This window comes from Ursus arctos, unplaced genomic scaffold (assembly GCF_023065955.2).
Source record: "Ursus arctos isolate Adak ecotype North America unplaced genomic scaffold, UrsArc2.0 scaffold_13, whole genome shotgun sequence".
Classification (NCBI taxonomy): Eukaryota; Metazoa; Chordata; class Mammalia; order Carnivora; family Ursidae; genus Ursus; species Ursus arctos.
The window spans coordinates 11,992,694-12,009,772 of record NW_026622797.1 but is presented as its reverse complement, the minus strand read 5'-3'; the positions used below and the strand labels follow the sequence as shown (position 1 = coordinate 12,009,772).

General features: G+C 44.1%; 1 protein-coding gene across 6 annotated transcripts in view; it reads left to right on the top strand.

Moving 5' to 3' along the window:
* Positions 1-17,079, top strand: part of TIAM2 (TIAM Rac1 associated GEF 2) — a 218,698-nt gene that overhangs the window by 139,801 nt on the left and 61,818 nt on the right. For all 6 annotated transcript variants that reach the window (XR_008958917.1, XM_057310930.1, XM_057310932.1 and 3 more), the window contains 5 exons: positions 7,948-8,109; positions 9,519-9,623; positions 10,189-10,267; positions 12,777-12,869; positions 13,793-14,056. Coding sequence is in view for 5 of the 6 variants with exons in the window: in XM_057310930.1 (XP_057166913.1) it covers positions 7,948-8,109; positions 9,519-9,623; positions 10,189-10,267; positions 12,777-12,869; positions 13,793-14,056 (703 nt within the window). In the remaining variant the exon portion in view is untranslated. The remainder of the gene's footprint in view (positions 1-7,947; positions 8,110-9,518; positions 9,624-10,188; positions 10,268-12,776; positions 12,870-13,792; positions 14,057-17,079) is intronic.

Here is a 17,079-nt window from a genome sequence, read left to right as displayed (position 1 = left end):
CAGAATACCAAGTAATTTTGAAGGTATCTAAATTCATGGTAACCCTGTCTTAAAAGTGGCATGGCTGGACGAAGATCAGAATAGCAACTTTCATTTATACTTTCCTGAGCAATACTTACCCTCGTTCGAGAGTTTGGTGAATCCAGAATCGCATTTTCCTCTCAGGGTGAGAGACGGTCGCACAGACAGTACATCCATGCTGTGAATCAGCAGCTTTTGGATCACCGAGCGCCCTCAGTGGAGTTGAGCACAGGGTCTCGTCTAGACTCCGAAAGAACTTCTGACCAAACAACTCAGAACCATTTCTGAATGGAATTATAGAGTAGGGCAAAGATTGTCTGGATGAACTTACACTTTTCCTTTGGGTTTTTTTCAAATCCACACCTTCTCCTTAAAGCCGTGTTTCATGTTACTGAACGATTTCTCTGTCTTCGTCACCAAATCGTTTTCTCTCTTGGGTTTTACGTCCAATAAACCTCTGAACTGTTTGTAGAGGTTGAAACCTGATTTTATTAGCCTTGGACAAATTTAATATGCTTTCGCAGAGGTAGGCAGTATGATTTAATGAAGTAATTGGGATAATTTGACTAGTTGACAATTTAGTTGGAAGAAACTGAGGAATGGTTGAGTATTACACTGTTGATGGGTCCTGAGGGGAGGTAAGGGAGGTACTTTCTGGGGATCCTAAAATAATACAACACAGACAGCTACCTATTCTGCCTTCCTGTGAGTTTGGCCCGGACTGTGGGCCCCAGAGCTGTCCAGTATGCTGTGTTATTGTTGACACTGCTCTGCCTACGGTATCCTGAGATGGGGTAGAAAATCTGCTCGCAAAACCCCATTCCTCTTCACCTCCCCTTCTCAGAGGTCAGGGGCTACAAGAGCGTGGGTATGAGATGGAATGGCTTGTGCCGGGGGCCATGTTGCTACGTTGCTTCTCTCTGTACTTGGTGCTCTCCTTTTGTTAGATCTGACCAACCATGGGGCCACAAGGAAGCCAAATCCAAACCTTCCTTTTTTTTTTTTTAGATTTTATTTAGAGTGTGAGCAGGGGCAGGGGAAGGCAGAGGGAGAGAGAGGATCTCAAGTAGGACCGCCCCCCCCCCAGGGCCCCATGTGGGGCTCGATCTCACAACCCTGAGATCATGACCTGAGCTGAAATCAAGAGTCAGTTGCTTAACCAACTGAGCCACCCAGAGGCCTCTCAAATGTTCCTTTTTATAAATCATGCCATCAAAATGTCAGACTTCTATAAATGAATATAATAATGTCAGTTCCCTGCCTGTTTATTTCTATGCACTGCAGAGCCTGTTTCAAAATCCAGATCAAATTATGATCTTTTTTCCTATTTGATTAAAAAAATTATATCACTGTTCTAGGTTTCCCCACTAATCAGAAGTAGAGCATTTCTTTGAAACCTTTCATAAGCCAAAATAGCATAGGGTGAAGAAACAAACACTATTAATTTATATGGAAAAATTTTGAGCATTCCCAGAGCCAAAAAATAACCTCTTAGGCTTTTCTGATACCTTAGGGCACATCTTGCTAAAGGACGCACAAAATAAATCGAGGTGAAGCTCAGGTGCTCACAGACACAATTCAAAGCTCTGGTGGCTTGATGCTCAGAGGCCAAGTGTAGCTCCCAGGGACGGACCTTGACCGCGCCCCTCTTGCTGCTGGGGTGTGCCTGCTGTCTCTAGAAGGGCTTGCTGCTGCAAAACGGACGCTGAATGCGTTTTTGCTTTTCACCTGATTCCATCAAAGTGAAAATCTTCTATGGATTTCTTGCAGTTAGCTGTAACGGGTACAAACGTAGATCTTTCGTGAAAGCGAAGTGGCACAGTGTGAACTATAGAAAAGTGGGGGACACCTCTATTTTTTTGGTTTGCTACCTCTTACCCTCAGTGATGCGGCCACGTTGTGTCTCCCAGGCAGGGGACCCTTGGTCTGTGTAGTTTCTATTTTATGATGATGAATATATTCTCAGTCCATAGCACACTGCTAAGGATATAGTATCGCTTAATAAATCTGCCTATTGTCTATATTAGGTGTAGTCCTTTAATAGTACTTGAGAAGAAATGTTGCAATTGAAACATAATTTGAAGGTTGTATCTTGCTAAATAATAATTTGGAATTCTTACTTTGAAAGTTAGGTTCTATCATGGAAGCATTTTTTATTAACTGAAGTTATGTCAGTCTTTGAAAATAAATTTTGCTAAAAAAGCTATGGATGGTCAGCATTAAGCTTAGTGCTTAAATTGTGCTCTAATTACCAAATGATCTTCCTGTGATTTAATTGACAAGTCCCATTGACACTATAATCAGTGAGAGGAAAATATTGCGTCTTGTTTTTTTTTTAAAGCATATGCCCTTAAACATTTATTCCTATTTTAACTAAGAATTGCCTCCGGGGTAGGGACACTGAATAAATTCTTTTGACATATAGGGCTCCTTTAATTGTGTATTTATCATTTCTGGACTGCAGAACTCCAGTAACTAGGTTTCAATGGAGTTGCAGGTGGAATGAAGGGTATTTGTGTATTGTATCTCTGGGACTTAAAATTCTGCCCATAGCTGGTTGAACCATATCTCGCTGGTTTTCTGCTGCTAATCCTTCTTGGAGAGTATTGATAATTAGGACAGACCGTCTTCCCGTGTATAGCCAGCGTGTGATGTCCATTCGCGATACAGAAAAGCAGCCGTTCCTGAGCATCGGGAGGGAGGGGTCACAGGCGTTTTTAACTATTCCACTCTAATTGGTGCATCCTGTAACAGTCCCAACAGTGAGTCATCCGAATCCAAAATCTGTTAAGATTGGAGTAAAGCCAGTCTTCTTTGAGCATTTTTGAAAGGACGTTTTGGCGAGCCCCAAATGAAAGCTTTCCAGGGCATGCTTCTTGATGAGTAATAATGAGTCTCAAGCAGCGTTTGAAGGGAGGTATTTGTTATGGAGATTGTGACAACAAATCTCCCGCTGAGGCGCTGGGAGGCCGCTACCCCAGCAGCTCCATTGCAGAAATTGTGGGGCCCCTGGGCCTTGGCTCCTTCTCCTGGAAAATTGGCTTGGGGTGTCCCGACTTTCTGTGGCTGCGAGTGAATGAAGTATTGTCACATGAATCATTCGTTCCAAACTGGGGGGAAAATGCTAATGTTGTTTTTTTAAATGGAAAATAGGCATGAAACCACTTAAACTGTTGACCATCCCGTAGTAATCTGTTTAAATAGAAGCCGCAGTGTGGGACCCTGCGTGACATACACACACATACAGATGGATACGTACATAGATAGGTCTTTGTTTTCCCTGGTATCAACTGACGTGTGGGCATCAGCCCAAGAAGGAGATGCACACTTTCTCCTCCATGACATGTTGCTGTTATTAAGAAAACCCGGAGCCTGTAACTCCTTTTGTGTTTTCTCCTCATCTCACTTGCTAATAGACTTTCCTTTTATCAGCAACTGTGGTAGAGGGCCCGTTTGTGACAGCCAGATTGCGATTTTGCTACTCCCTTCCTTTCAGTGATCCAAGTAGTAATTACAAGCCATTTGATCCCGAAGCATCTGCTGTGAGAACATGCGGAGTTTCCATTTTCTCTCCTTGAGGCACACTGAGCATGAGTGATTTGACATGTGCTTTCACGACCATTAATGGAATAGTAATCATGAAGGTTTCTGCCGAAGTCGCCCGCGAGGAGGGCGTGCCTTAGCCGGGCCATGGGGCCGACCACGCGGTGACCCAGCATCCTTAGCTCCTCAGGGTTTTGTGACAAAGGATGGTTCTCCTGCAGTTCTTCATGGTGGCCACTGTTGAATTTGGGAGGTTAAGGCAGCTATGGTAGGATTCTGCCATCCAGACTGAACCTCAAAAAAGTTCTTTTACATTGTTATGGACCTTTACGGGATAATGCCTTCAGATGGCCTTCCTCACACCGGTCTCCTGACCCCATGAAGCTGGGGGGGGGGGGGGGTTAGCCCCCTTTAAAGGTGAGGAAACTGTAGCCCAGAGACATTAGATAACCAGCCCTGGCAAGGCTGGGATTTAACCAGATGGTCTGTTCTATTTTTGCTGTCTGTTATCTGTGTTTTCTCCAGGAACTGGGAATCTTGAGCAGGCTAATTGGAAACTAGTTTTTTTTTTTTTTTTAATTTTTAAAAAGATTTTATTTATTTATTTGATGGAGAGAGAGAGCACGCACCTGCAGGAGAGCTCTTAAGCAGGGGGAGGGGGGCAGAGGGAGAGGGAGAAGCAGGCTCCTCACTGAGCAGGGAGCCCGATGTGGGGATCGATTCCAGGACCCTGGGATCATGACCTGAGCCGAAGGCCGACGCTTAGCCAACTGAGCCACCTGGGGTGCCCCCAGAAACTAGTTTTTTGTGGGAGGGGGCGGGGGGTTTGGGGAGAGGTGGAGTGGAAGGCGGGTGGGTTTGCACAGCCTTGGCAGAGTAACGAGCTGCTGGTTTCTGGGTGAGTGGTAAAAAGATGAGGGAACCATGTCAGAAAAGGGTAGGCTGGGAAAAGAGCTTTCCAGATGGCTTAGTTTGTTTGCTTATTTTCAAGATTCTCTTTTCCTCTAATGAAAAAGAATGGCTGTTGTCTGGTTTATTGAGAATAAATCCACGCATGTGTATTCTCGGGTGTGGACAGCATTGACCCTTGAGGGAATCTGTCTAGTTTTCGTTCCAAGTGGGCAAAGCTTACAACCACCCAGGACATCTGTAAACATATAGCCTTTTCTTTTTCTTGTTCTGATCAGTCAACTCCGTATTCCTGGTGTTTCCTTGGCATAACCAGATTTTCCCTTTTTTGAGCTGTGTATGTTTGAGATTGTGTGTTATGCACAGGAAGAACTTACGTGTACATTTTCATTGCAGGATCTCTCGGGAGGCTCTGAGTCTTCCACAACCTTGGCTTTGATAGGCATCTCACGCTTACTCAATCTTAGCTCGACAGCGTAGACTCAGGAAATGATTCCACAGAGCAGCTGTAGGCACAAAGCCTTGTTTAATTGAGTAGAATATGGGTATTCTGTCCAGTGGCATTTATCTGCATTCTTTTCTCTTGTCTAGAACTTCTTCCCCTTCAATAATCTATTAATTTCTCTTCTTAAAACTTAGGGAAGATTAAGAATTTTACGCAACTTTTATTTTTCAGGCCAATGTATGACTAAATTTTTGGTTGCATCCAGTTCAACGCCCCTGTGCGGATACGTTCTGGGTGCAGAATTTGCTGGGTGAAGGTCCGAGAAGACTTAGAGCCACGAAAGACGGAGCCTCTGCTGTCATTTGTCTCAGCACCAGGGGCGTGGGGGTGTGTGAGAGCACCTAAAAATGACTGTCCAGTGAGCTGGGCTTCACTAAGTGCTACATCGGGGATAGAGGACAGTAGCCTCCTTTAACTCAGTGGAATTGGGGTAAGAGGGAAGGGAGCAGGAGAGACTTCATTAGAGAGGGAGCGGGTAGCTTGGAAGTAAGGTTGAAGGATGTGTGTGGTTTCCTCACTGGAGCTGTGAGGAAGGTGAAGCAGGCAGGGGAACTTGACATGAGAGGAGCATGCTGCTGCTTTGTGGGGAATGTCAGGGGAGCCGTTTTGTTCCACTAGAACTTGGTGTGTGCTGTAGAATAATAGGAAAGATTCAAGAAAGTTCGGTTGTATCCATTTTGTGGGGAGGTAACTGGCAGGTTGATATTTCTATAGTGCAGTGGTGAGGCTGAAGCCAGGTGTTTAGGGTTCAAATCCCCATGGTACCACCGTCACAGCTCACTGTGTGTACTTGGGCAAGTTTCTAGAATTTTCTGAGCCTCATTTCTCACTTGTTACCTAGAGGGTCAGGCCAATGCATGAAGGGTTGTTAGATAGTGAACTGACAGCCTGGGAAAGCTTATTCCATCCAGTGGCTCCTGACTGCCTGGCTGGCTTAGTCAGTAGAGCATGCGGGTCTTCATCTCAGGGTGGTGAGTTCGAGCCCCAGGTTGAGTGTGGAGCCTACTTAAAAAAAAAAAAAATCCATCTGGCCCCATGTAAGACCGCCTCTCTGATGGAGAGTAAAGGATGAGAACAGGAGGAAAGCGAAGGATACTTGTGAGCTTGGACTTCTCTCATCCCTCTCCCACCTATCTCTCTTCAGTCACATTTTTCCTCTTCTGCTCTGAAAGTGTGCCAAGATGAAGTTGCTTTGCAGGAGTATCCACTGTTTGACTTCTTGACGGGGCTTCCTGTGTGGTTTCTTACTCCACAGTGACCTCTGCTGGGGTATTAGTTTGATTCGGAGCGAGCCTGGTTTGAGAGCTGGGGTCTGTACCTTCAAGGCAGTACTTGCTTGTTGCTCATGCACCTGGTTGAACTCACTCCCCGGAGGAAAAGTACCTGGAGGTTGAATCAGAGAAGGAAGAGCGATCTGTATGAGATAGGACCCTTCAGGAGAAAGTCGGTGCACACTGGCTCCCTGCTCCTTGGCTCCAGGCATCTCTTCCTCTCTTTTTTTCTTTTGGTTTGGCACATGAGGTTGGTATTCGTTCTGGGCTATGATCATCTTCCAGGAAAATATACAGAAAGTGACAGATCCATGACAGATCCAGAAACGTTCCTTTAAAGACAAATACCACATTTTTAAAAAGACAACACAGAAAAACTGATTCTTCTCTTGCTTTTCCTGAGCCTGTTCTTCTGAAATCTTCAGTATATCTGTTCTAGTTTTTTTTAAAGATTTTATTTATTTATTTGAGAGAGACAGTGAGAGCATGAGTGGGGGGCAGAGGGAGAAACTGGCTTCCCGCGGAGCAGGGAGCACAACCTGGGTCTTGATCCCAGGACCCCGGGATCATGACTTGAGCCCAAGGCAGACGCTCAACTGACTGAGCCACCCAGGTGCCCCTCTATTCTAGTTTTTAAATTCAGTGTGGGAGGATTTTTTGCTTTTTAGGAGGGTTTTTTTAGTGCATGAAATTCAAAGTAAAATACATTGATGATAACTTTATGAAAAGTAGGATATAATGTGATAGTATTGAAAGTAAGATTTTCTAGTGTTTAAGGTATTTTCACGTCTATATATTTTTGCTTGCAAAATCTGTATTAACTACACTAATATCCCCTTTTACAGAATAGGAGACAAGGCTCAGCAAGGTGAATGTCTGTCCTGCTGATTACATGGTAGAGTGTGTAACTTGAACATCAGGTTTTTTTATTTCAAATCCCCAGGTCTTTTCTTTGCCACTAGACCAATGCAAGAATCTAACCAGAGGACAACATTTCTGAGTGGCTTAATACATGTGAACTATTTTAGTTTATAAATCATGGAGGTTTCATGTTAGCATGAGATCATTGAATTACTGTGATAATGGGGTCCAGGGAGTTAAACAGCTTTGGGAAAAACTTCCTTTTAAAGGTGGTATGTTTGGGGATGATTTCTAAGAGTGTCTAGATGTGAAATAGCTGACAGAAAGAAAAAAAAATGTTCCCGGGATTAGGTACTGATTTTAAAAAGCGAGTAGAAATAAGAAGAGAAACCTCAGATTAAGTGCAGTTCGGGTTAGGATGCGGGCAGGCAGGAGTGGCCATAAACAAGACCCTATTAAAATTCACGGGGATCAGGAATGCAGATGTCACGGGGCACCTGTCACGCAGCAGTTCTAGAGCAGTGAGAGTGGATACCCAGCACCCTTGCGTCCACTGGGTTGTGTTCAGACTTGGGCTAAGTGGCGAATGGAACGTGGCTAGAACACTGGATGAGGAGTCCATACTCTTCTGGTCAGCCTTTCTGGGCTTCAGTTTCCTGTGGGGTAAATGAATGAGGAGACACTGCACTTGTCTGCCCCAGAGGGTTGTAAGAAGCCAGGCACAAGGAATGTGTAAGGGCTTACTATAAACTATGCCACGAGTCAAGGGGACATTTTTTTTAGTGGTATCCGTGCTTGTGTATCAAATCTGTATTTTCTTGTGGTATCTGAAAACAGGTGGATGAACTGCTGCATATATACAGTTCAACGGGCGATGGTGTTCCCCGGGACAACACGTGGGAAGTCCAGACCTACGTTCATTTTCAGGATAATCAAGGAGTTACTGTAATGATCAAGCCAGAGCATAGAGTAGAAGATATTTTGACCCTGGCGTGCAAGGTAATGGATTTTGCTGTGGAAATGCATCTCGGTAGAAAGAGCATTAATGTTACATCCCTGTGCCTTCTAAATCTCTGTGGTATTTAAGACCTCACTTTCTATACTAGGGAAGAGATCACCATCTATTGATCATCATGCATATTCATGGACATACTTATTAGTTTAATTAGCATTCTCCTCCTCCATCTTTTAGAAAAGTGAGTGATTGGGTTATGGCCCCTTGCCTTCATGAAGAACTTGAGCTCTTTTACTGAAATTCTTTATGCACCTTTACAGCTGGAAAAATTATAAAGACTGTTGGTATTTAAGTTCCTTGGAGACAGTGCCCTGTAAGAAAGTGCCATAAACTTTGAAATAGTTTGGTTTACTCCTAAGCAGTTTTATCTAGTTTCTCCAGATTAAACGAGTAACTTGATCCTGTTCACAGTTGCTTCATGGAGATTGTTACAAGATGGTGTTTTACTCATTATTCTAACTGGGTTTTGTTTCTGAAAAGAATGTTTACGGCAAGTCTTAAAGAGAGCCAGCTGAGGCGCTCATTAGAGCGGAGGTTTTTAATCCACCAGGTGGCGCAGTAGAGCTGAACGCTAAAGTTTTCAGAGAAAATGCCATCAAATACCTGGAATAGTCAGAAGAGGCGTGTGGACTTTGGTAACTCTTTACCGTGTACAGTTAATAGTTGTGAATAATCTTTAGTTTTATCTTTTAATATTCTCACTTTGACTTAAGCATTAGGACACCAGACATTTATGGATGTAGCTTACGTTCTTATGGATCTAATGTTCTTTTACTCCTTTATGTAAGGTTTTTATTCAGACAACCGACAATACTGTTTTCGGTCAACAACATGAGTTATGACATTCATAAGACTTGTGACAGAGGATGCCAGAGGTCGGAGTGGGTCATTCAGACCCAGTTAGAGCATAGGCCTGAGATAATTTCTGAATGAGTGAATGAGTACGTGTATCTACATTTTTCTTTTGAAACATTTTTGGAGTAGGAAATTCCTAATTTTGAAGTCTGTAGAATGAGATTTTTCACATTTCACCCAATTTCTCTACTTCAGTAATGAGAAACAACTTAGGTAAAACCAGCGTATAAGATGATAGTATTTGCTGAGATGATAAGATTTATTCTATCAGCTAATATACTACCATAAGTTCTTAAAAATACATCTCTCACTTTTAGTCATAAGCGGTGTCATTTAGGAAAAAGCCAACTTAAAAATAATTATTTGTCCTGTCAATCTTTTTTTGCACATTTAAATTTCAGCTCTTACATATATGGGTTTAAACTCCACACATTATATACAGTATTTCCTTTAGAAATTTCCACTTTGATTTTTAATGAACAATGATGAATTTAGAAAGAACATTTAAAATCTGAATAGCTGTCTTTTTTCTTTACAGATGAGGCAGCTGGAGCCCAGCCACTACGGCCTACAACTCCGAAAACTTGTAGATGAAAACATCGAGTACTGTGTCCCTGCACCATGCGAATACATGCAAGAACAGGCACGTGTACTTGAGCTTTAGAGAGGGAAATCTGAACCACAGCCACGGCCTCTTGATTTTAAAAGTCTGTAATTTGTGGGGGCGCCTGGGTGTCTCTGTCGGTTAAGTGTCCGACTCTTGATCTTGGCTTGGGTCTTGATCTCAGGATGGTGAGTTCAAGCCTGTGTTGGGCTCCACGCTGGGTGTAGAGCCTACTTAAAAAAAAAAGGATGTAATTTGTAGGGGAGGGGCAAATTCTGTTTTAATTTGGCATCTAGTTTGGCAGTCATTAAAATACATCTCCAAAGGGACGCCAGGGTGGGTCAGTCCGTTGAGCATCTGACTCTTGGTTTCGGCTCAGGTCCCGATCTCAGGGTCCTGGGATGGAGCCCAGGGCGTCTGGCTCAGCGCTCGGTGGGGAGGCTGCTTCTCCCTCTCCATCTGCTCCTCCCCCAACTCCTACACGCATGCACACACACATTCTGTCTCTCTCTCTCTCTCAAATAAACAAACAAAATCTTTAAGAAAAATGTCCAAGGTATCATGACATTAAATTTATTGATTTTGTTGTTTTTCCATTTTGTAGGTTTATGATGAAATAGAAATCTTTCCGCTAAGCGTTTATGATGTGCAGCTCACGAAGACTGGCGGTGTGTCTGACTTTGGTAAGCACAGGAGCCTGGTCCCAGAGCTGTGTTGTCCGTCCCTGTCTAGTTTGCGCCAGTATCTTCGGACCTCATTTTTTTTTTCTTTACCTTTACATTTCGGTGTCAACTATGACAGTAGTTTCTGAACTTCCTCTCTCTTCCTTCATTTCTATCTATTTATATTAGGCTCAAAAGATACTAGTATTAGGGGAAAATGCCAAAGTAATTGAAAGAAATGAGTCTAAAAATTGATGAGTTTGAAAGGATGGTAATAAGACTCACACAACGAATTTACTGTGTGCTGGGTGCTGTTCTGAGCTGAGTAACTCCTGATTCTCCTCCGTGTCTTTGCGATGAGGGAGCAGAAGGCCGGCAGAAGACAAAGCATAAGCTGATACCCTGCAACCTGCTCCCACCCCCCACTCCTGGGTGGGACACATGTGACATTCTTCCAGGAATCCCCCCAACTGTCTTAATGCCTTGCTAGAAAGGAAAAACAACCTTAACTTGACAATGGCAAGGCCTGGGCTTTCCTGTGAATCTTCTTTGACATATGAAAGTCCTTTCTCAACCTCCCTTTTTCCTTACCTCCCCAAGCCCATAGTATATAATCAGCCACCCCTCACAACCGGGGCAGCAGCTCTTTCTGCCCACGGGTCCTGTCCCTGTGCTTTACCATTTTGTACCAAAGACGTCTGAAGAATTCTTTCTTGGTTGTCGGCTCCAGACTCCACCCCACTGAACCTCACCTATATTCCAAAACTACATTATTTGCTCTCAGCTTTTACTGGCCAGCCGGCTGTGGCGCCCTTCACTGCGTCCCCTCACCCGTTCCCTCCTCTCTGGATATCCGCTGTGGCCTCCAGGAACTAACTAAAGGTCTAACTTTCTTAATGAAGGCTTATCTGATTGCTTTACCTTCAGCTTAAAAATTAAGGGTCAGTATTATCCAAGTCACTTTGTAATATTTGATTTTTGCATTTCCATTTGTTTCTCTTTAAACTTGGCTTTGAGCTCCTTATGGACCGGGCTCATGTCTTAAAGTTCATTTCGATATTTTGTTCTGTCTTTTACCCTGGGAACTCAGTAATGAGATAATGATCAATACATATCTCCATAAAAGACTATTTCTTGTCTTATTGAATACATTGATATAATTTTTTTCCTTAAAATGAATCCAGCTGATCAAATTCCAGTCATTGTAATATGTTAGTTTTCTTGGGATTTGTTCTTTTTTTTAAATTGATACAATGGGCATGTTCTTTGTTTTTTAATTTACATAGTCTATTTTGACCCAATGTAATGTTGGTTTTCCCTCTGAAGTCATCTTAGCATTTTGTCTATATTCTATTGCCCTTCACTCTACTTTCCTTGGTGGGTGTTTGCGCATCTTCTTTGTATTTAAGTGACTGAAGGACTGAATGAAGATACTTGCAAAGATGCTCTGTGGTGATCACAGTCTGCTAGGCTCTGCCGGAGGCACAGGGGGAAAGGATGGGGGGAACACATCATTCTTACTGTCAAAGAACTCCCAGTATTAAGGAACCAAGACTCGGAAACAAGTGCTCCCAACTGTGGAATCAGAGAGAAGGACGCACCCAGGTGAGGGAGATGCGTTTGGAGGAAGGGCTGTCTCACCTGGGTTTTGCGTGCAGTCGCATTTAGGGCACGTATGGTATCCATCCGGGCGGTTTTCCACCGCCTTAAAATGCCTAACCCCATACGGAGTTGTTTCTTAATGAATTATTTTGTATTGAACTGAATTTAATTTCTTTCACTAGAGTATTTTTGGGTTTCAGCTTCTAAAAAAACCCGTAAATGGTGGTGAAGCACCCATAACAAAGTTTACCATCGTAACCATGAAGAGTGGTTCAAAGTGACAGCCCAGTGACATTAAGTACATTCCCAGACGGTGACATTAAATACGTTCAGAACTGTTTTCATGTTGCAAAACTGGAACTCTGTCTTCTACACAGTCTTCCCCCAGTTCCTCCTTCCCATTCCTTGCGAACCACCCTTCTGCTTTCTGTCTTTGAATTTGACTGCTCTCCGTATCTCACAGAAGTGGAATCATACAGTGTTCGTTCTTTCGTGACTGGCTTATTTCACGTAGCATAACGTCCTCAAGGCTTGTCTGTGTGATCGCGTGTACGGGGATCTCTTTCCTTTTATGAGGGCGTACGTAATTCCGTTGTCTGTACGGACTGCATCGTGTTAACCCACTCATCTGTCAGAAGAGGGTCAGGCTGCTTCCACCTCTTGGCAGTTGTACATAACGCCGCTCTGAACATGGGCGTAGCGTCTGCGTTTGAATAAGGTCGTGCGCTCAGCTTGGAGCTTCAGCTCGGCACGTGCCTGTCTCCCTGCCCCCGCCGGAGAGCTGTGCTTTCTCAGTACCTGCAGCTTGACTCCTTGACACAGCATGCTTAGGAGAAGAGATGTTCAAGGGCATACTGCTGGCTGAGTTGGAGAAATCCGTGAGTGTGCTGAACTTCGACTTGTTTTCTTCTTTTATTGCCACTCGCAGGGTTTGCGGTGACGGCCCAGGTGGACGAGCAGCAGCATCTCAGCCGCATCTTCATCAGTGACGTTCTCCCTGACGGCTTGGCATATGGAGAAGGTCCGCGCGGCACAGAGTGTCTCTGTTCTCTCTTAATTCTGAACTATGGAATGCAGTCTGCCGAGTGAATGTTCTCGTTACAGTGTTGTCAGAAAATGGTTTCTCCTAGAATTAAAAAAAATAGTTTAATTGAAAATGCATATGTGCGCGTGCACACACACGTATATATGTGTATATAGAGAGAAAGAGAGAAGGGGAGTGTAGTTGTGGGGGGTGTTTTGAAGGAGAGTGTGTAGTACACAGAGATGGTACAGTGCATGTGTACAGACAGATGGAGAAAGGAAACAGCCAGACCCAGATAAATGTTATTTCCCACAGCATTTAACATCAGGTAAATAGAGGAACAACAAATTTGAATGATGGTCAAATGGTCCCCCCCCCCTTTTTTAAGATCTATTTACTTTGGAGAGAGCGTGCACCATCAGGAGGAGGGGCAGAGGGGAAGAATCTCCAGCAGACTCCCTGCCCAGCACGGAGCCCACGGTGAGGGGCTCTGGCTCACGACCCTGAGATCATGACCTGAGCTGACATCAAGAATCGGACACTCAACCAACTGAGCCACCCATGTGCTCCTGGTTTTCTTTTTCAAACTGTTCCTTCTAGGGGCACCTGGCTGGCTCAGTCCGTTAAGCACATGACTCTTGATCTCGGGTCATGAGGTTAAGCCCATGTTGGGCAAAAAGTTTACTTAAAAAACAAACAAAAACAACCCCCAAATTTCTCCGTTTAATCGCAGCCTTGAGAGAGCTGAAATGTGTTATCAGCGGCATCCGAATACTGTGTGTTTTGGTCTTGTCTTTGAAGACAGCAGCAGGACGGTCGCTGAGAATGCATGGTTAGAGTTTGTAGGTGTCCTTCACCTTCATGTTAAAATACTTCTCTCAGTAATCTCTCTTTCTTTGTTTCCTCTTCCTTGTTCTCAGGGTTGAGAAAGGGCAATGAAATCATGACCTTAAATGGGGAGGCTGTGTCTGATCTTGACCTGAAGCAGATGGAGGCCTTGTTTTCTGAGAAGAGCGTTGGGCTCACTCTGATTGCCCGGCCACCAGACACAAAAGGCACCTTGTGCTCTTCCTGGTCAGACAGTGACCTGTTCTCAAGGGACCAGAAGAGTCTGCTGCCCCCTCCGAACCAGTCCCAGCTTCTGGAGGAGTTCCTGGATAACTTTAAAAAGAATACAACCAATGGTAAGGCTTTGTTCTTTCTTCCTTCTTCATTGCTGGTATCAACAGCAGATATTTTTAGGCTGTAATTTTGCTTGCAAACTTAGATTCTTTAGGCTGTTCAAGGAATATTTTCTCATTTATTAGGAGAAGAACACAGATGCCAACCAAGTAGATTTAATCAAAATTTCATGCACTGTAGAAATTATAACACTGTCACGAAAATAGAAGATAAATTTCTGCACAAAAGAAAATTCTTTAAAATTACAGGAGCTTTAAAAAAAATCACCCAGGATAATTTTGTATTGTAATTGCTTTGTGATTGAAGGTAGATGGAAGCCTACATAAATGACAAAGTTTGATTTTCTGTTCAGTTGAATCTAAGGCAAAAAACATTTTGCTGCAATCTTTTGGGTTCTTAGAAGAGTTGTTACAATTTAATTCTTTACCTCTTTTGTTAAGTGACTACTTTCTCAATAAACTGCAAACTTTTCACGTAGGTCATAAATTTTAAAATTTTGCCAAGGCTTAAAAATGAAAAGTTGTATGCCAGCTTATTTTTCTAAACGTAAAATTTCCATATGAGGAAATAATCTGAAGGTCTGGATTTCTGAGTTTATTGATTCACGCATAATTCATATGTTGCCGGCAAGTAAATCAGAGGCTCCTGCTGATCCTGAAAACCTGTAGCTTCCGTCCATATTCCTGGAGGAAGCTGGTCGAGCCCCCCATGAGACAGAGCATAGGGTCTTTACGTGCTTACAAAGATTGATTGATTGATTTATAGAGCGCGAGCAGGAGGTGGGGCAGAGGGAGAGGAGAGAGAATCTCAAGCAGACTTCTGCACTGAGCGCAGTGCCTGATGGGCTCAGTCTCAGGACCCTGAGATCATGACCTGAGCTGAAACCAAGAGCTGGATGCTCCATGGACGGAGCCACCCAGGTGCCCCCACCCAAAGGAGCTTTTATACTTAATTGCAGTGATGATGGATTTCCAATTGAAATCTCTGCATGATTACTAGAAATGAATGAAAAACACAAAAAGAGGGGTTGTTCAGATAGATTTAATTATAAAGCAAGTTTATTAGGTCATTTTTGGAATTAAAAAATCAGATGTAAGATTTGTGATTCAATAAGGTGTCTAGTGCTTTCTCCTCTTGGGGCTTCACTCCAATTTAAAATGCCATTAAATTGACTATTGGCATATAAAAGCGGATATCATAAAGCAAAACTCATGATGGAACTAATTAATTACTTGGTTATATTAGGGCCATCACTCAGTGACCCTGGGCTCTGTGCATTCCACATAATACATGCATGTGTCCATTTGTTGGATTCATTATTCTTGAGGGATACATTCATTGCCCGTTACATCTCTGTGTATTTTATCATAATAAGAAATGACTGCAGAGTCTATAACACTTTCGGTACTGCGGGAATGAATTTCTATAGAAAGCAGCAAAAGTCGCAAGTTTACTTTTCTTTCTTTTTTTTTTTTTTTTAATTGTAGGGATCAAGTGGGTCAGCTAAGCGTATTTACCCCTTTTTGTTTGCTTTGGCAGAAACAATTCAAAGAGGTCCTGGGTCAGATAGCCATTATATGGGGCACCTGGGTGGCTCAGTTGGTTAAGCATCTGCCTTGGGCTCAGGTCATGATCCCAGGGTCCTGCATTGGGCTCCTTGCTCAGCAGGGAGTCTGCTCCTCCCTCTCCCTCTGTCCTCCCCCCTGCTCATGCTCACTTGCTTGCTCTCTCTCTCTCCCATACTCTCTCTCTCTCAAATAGATAAAATAAAGCAGGCTTCTGAAAGAAGAAGATAGGCATTATATTACTCACCTTAGGGAGCCATTCTAATGGGCGAAACCTTCATAACTTACCCAAGACCTGCTGGTGTCTGTGTATACAGATGGCTTAGCTGGGTAGACGGACAGTGCTCTTCTCTAGCTGGTGGTCCTGCAGGTGCCTACACAGTGGTCCTCCTGCCCCCAACGGAGCTCTGCTGCAGCCAGGAGAGAGCCGTTGACCCCTCCCTGGTTTCCTGGCGATGCCACGCGTCTGGTGGGGCAGAATCACTCTCCCCAGGAGCTCCCCGCCACCCCCCGCCTGCTCTTCTGCTGTCTGTCTGCCTCACTGTTCCATAGTAACGTGTTTATGTGGAAAACACCACAGCCATGATGGGCGGCTTCCCCCACACACTGTGCAAATACAGAATTTGTTTGTTTTCTTTTTGAAGTGAAGCTTGTGAAGGAAGAAAATGCCTATGAGTGAACATCTCAGAAGGACGTCTGTTTTTAAGGTTGGGGGAAAAGGAAATAAGGGGGTGGAATTGGGAGATAAAAGGAGTGAGTCCCTCATTTGTGCGTAGTATCGAGATTGTGCTCGAGAGCCTGCGTGGGTGAAAGGAGAGGTGAGGTGGCACAGTGACAGGGTGACAGGCCCCCCGCCTTTGAGTCTGACGAGTCCTGGCTGCGCTTGCATGGGTGCGACCTTGGGGCAGCCCTCAGCCGGGGAAGCATGGGCGCCGGTGGGGGACCCCCGAGCTTCCTTACCCACTGCGGGGACAGTTCTGCGGTGCATACCACGATTCAGCAGGGGGGCCTGGTAAAATTGAGCCCCACTGCGTGTAGCAGCCTCGTTTTCACACCTTTTATGGGCTTTCTCCCCTCCTGGTCTCACCTTCCCTGTGCCCTCCCTTGGGCCTCTTGGGATCACCTTCCAAATAAACTTGTAAACCCATGTCCTCGGCTTGGACTCTGCTTTTGGGGGAGCCAATATGAAGACATTGAGCCTTAATTTCTCATCTGGAAGATACGGTTTCGCCCCTCACCCAAATAGGTCCCTCCGAGGGAGTCCACATCTGTGTGTGTCTGGCCCAGCTCCTTACATGTCAGCAATTCCAAAAATGGGATTCTCCTCTTCCCTCTCCTGTGCAGCTTATCGTTTTATGAAAAATTATCTTGCTTTACTTTGGCGATGAATCAGAAACTGGTAGTCCCGTTGTCTTGCTAAGAAGGTTAAAAGTGACGCAAAGGAAAGAACTTAAATGAGT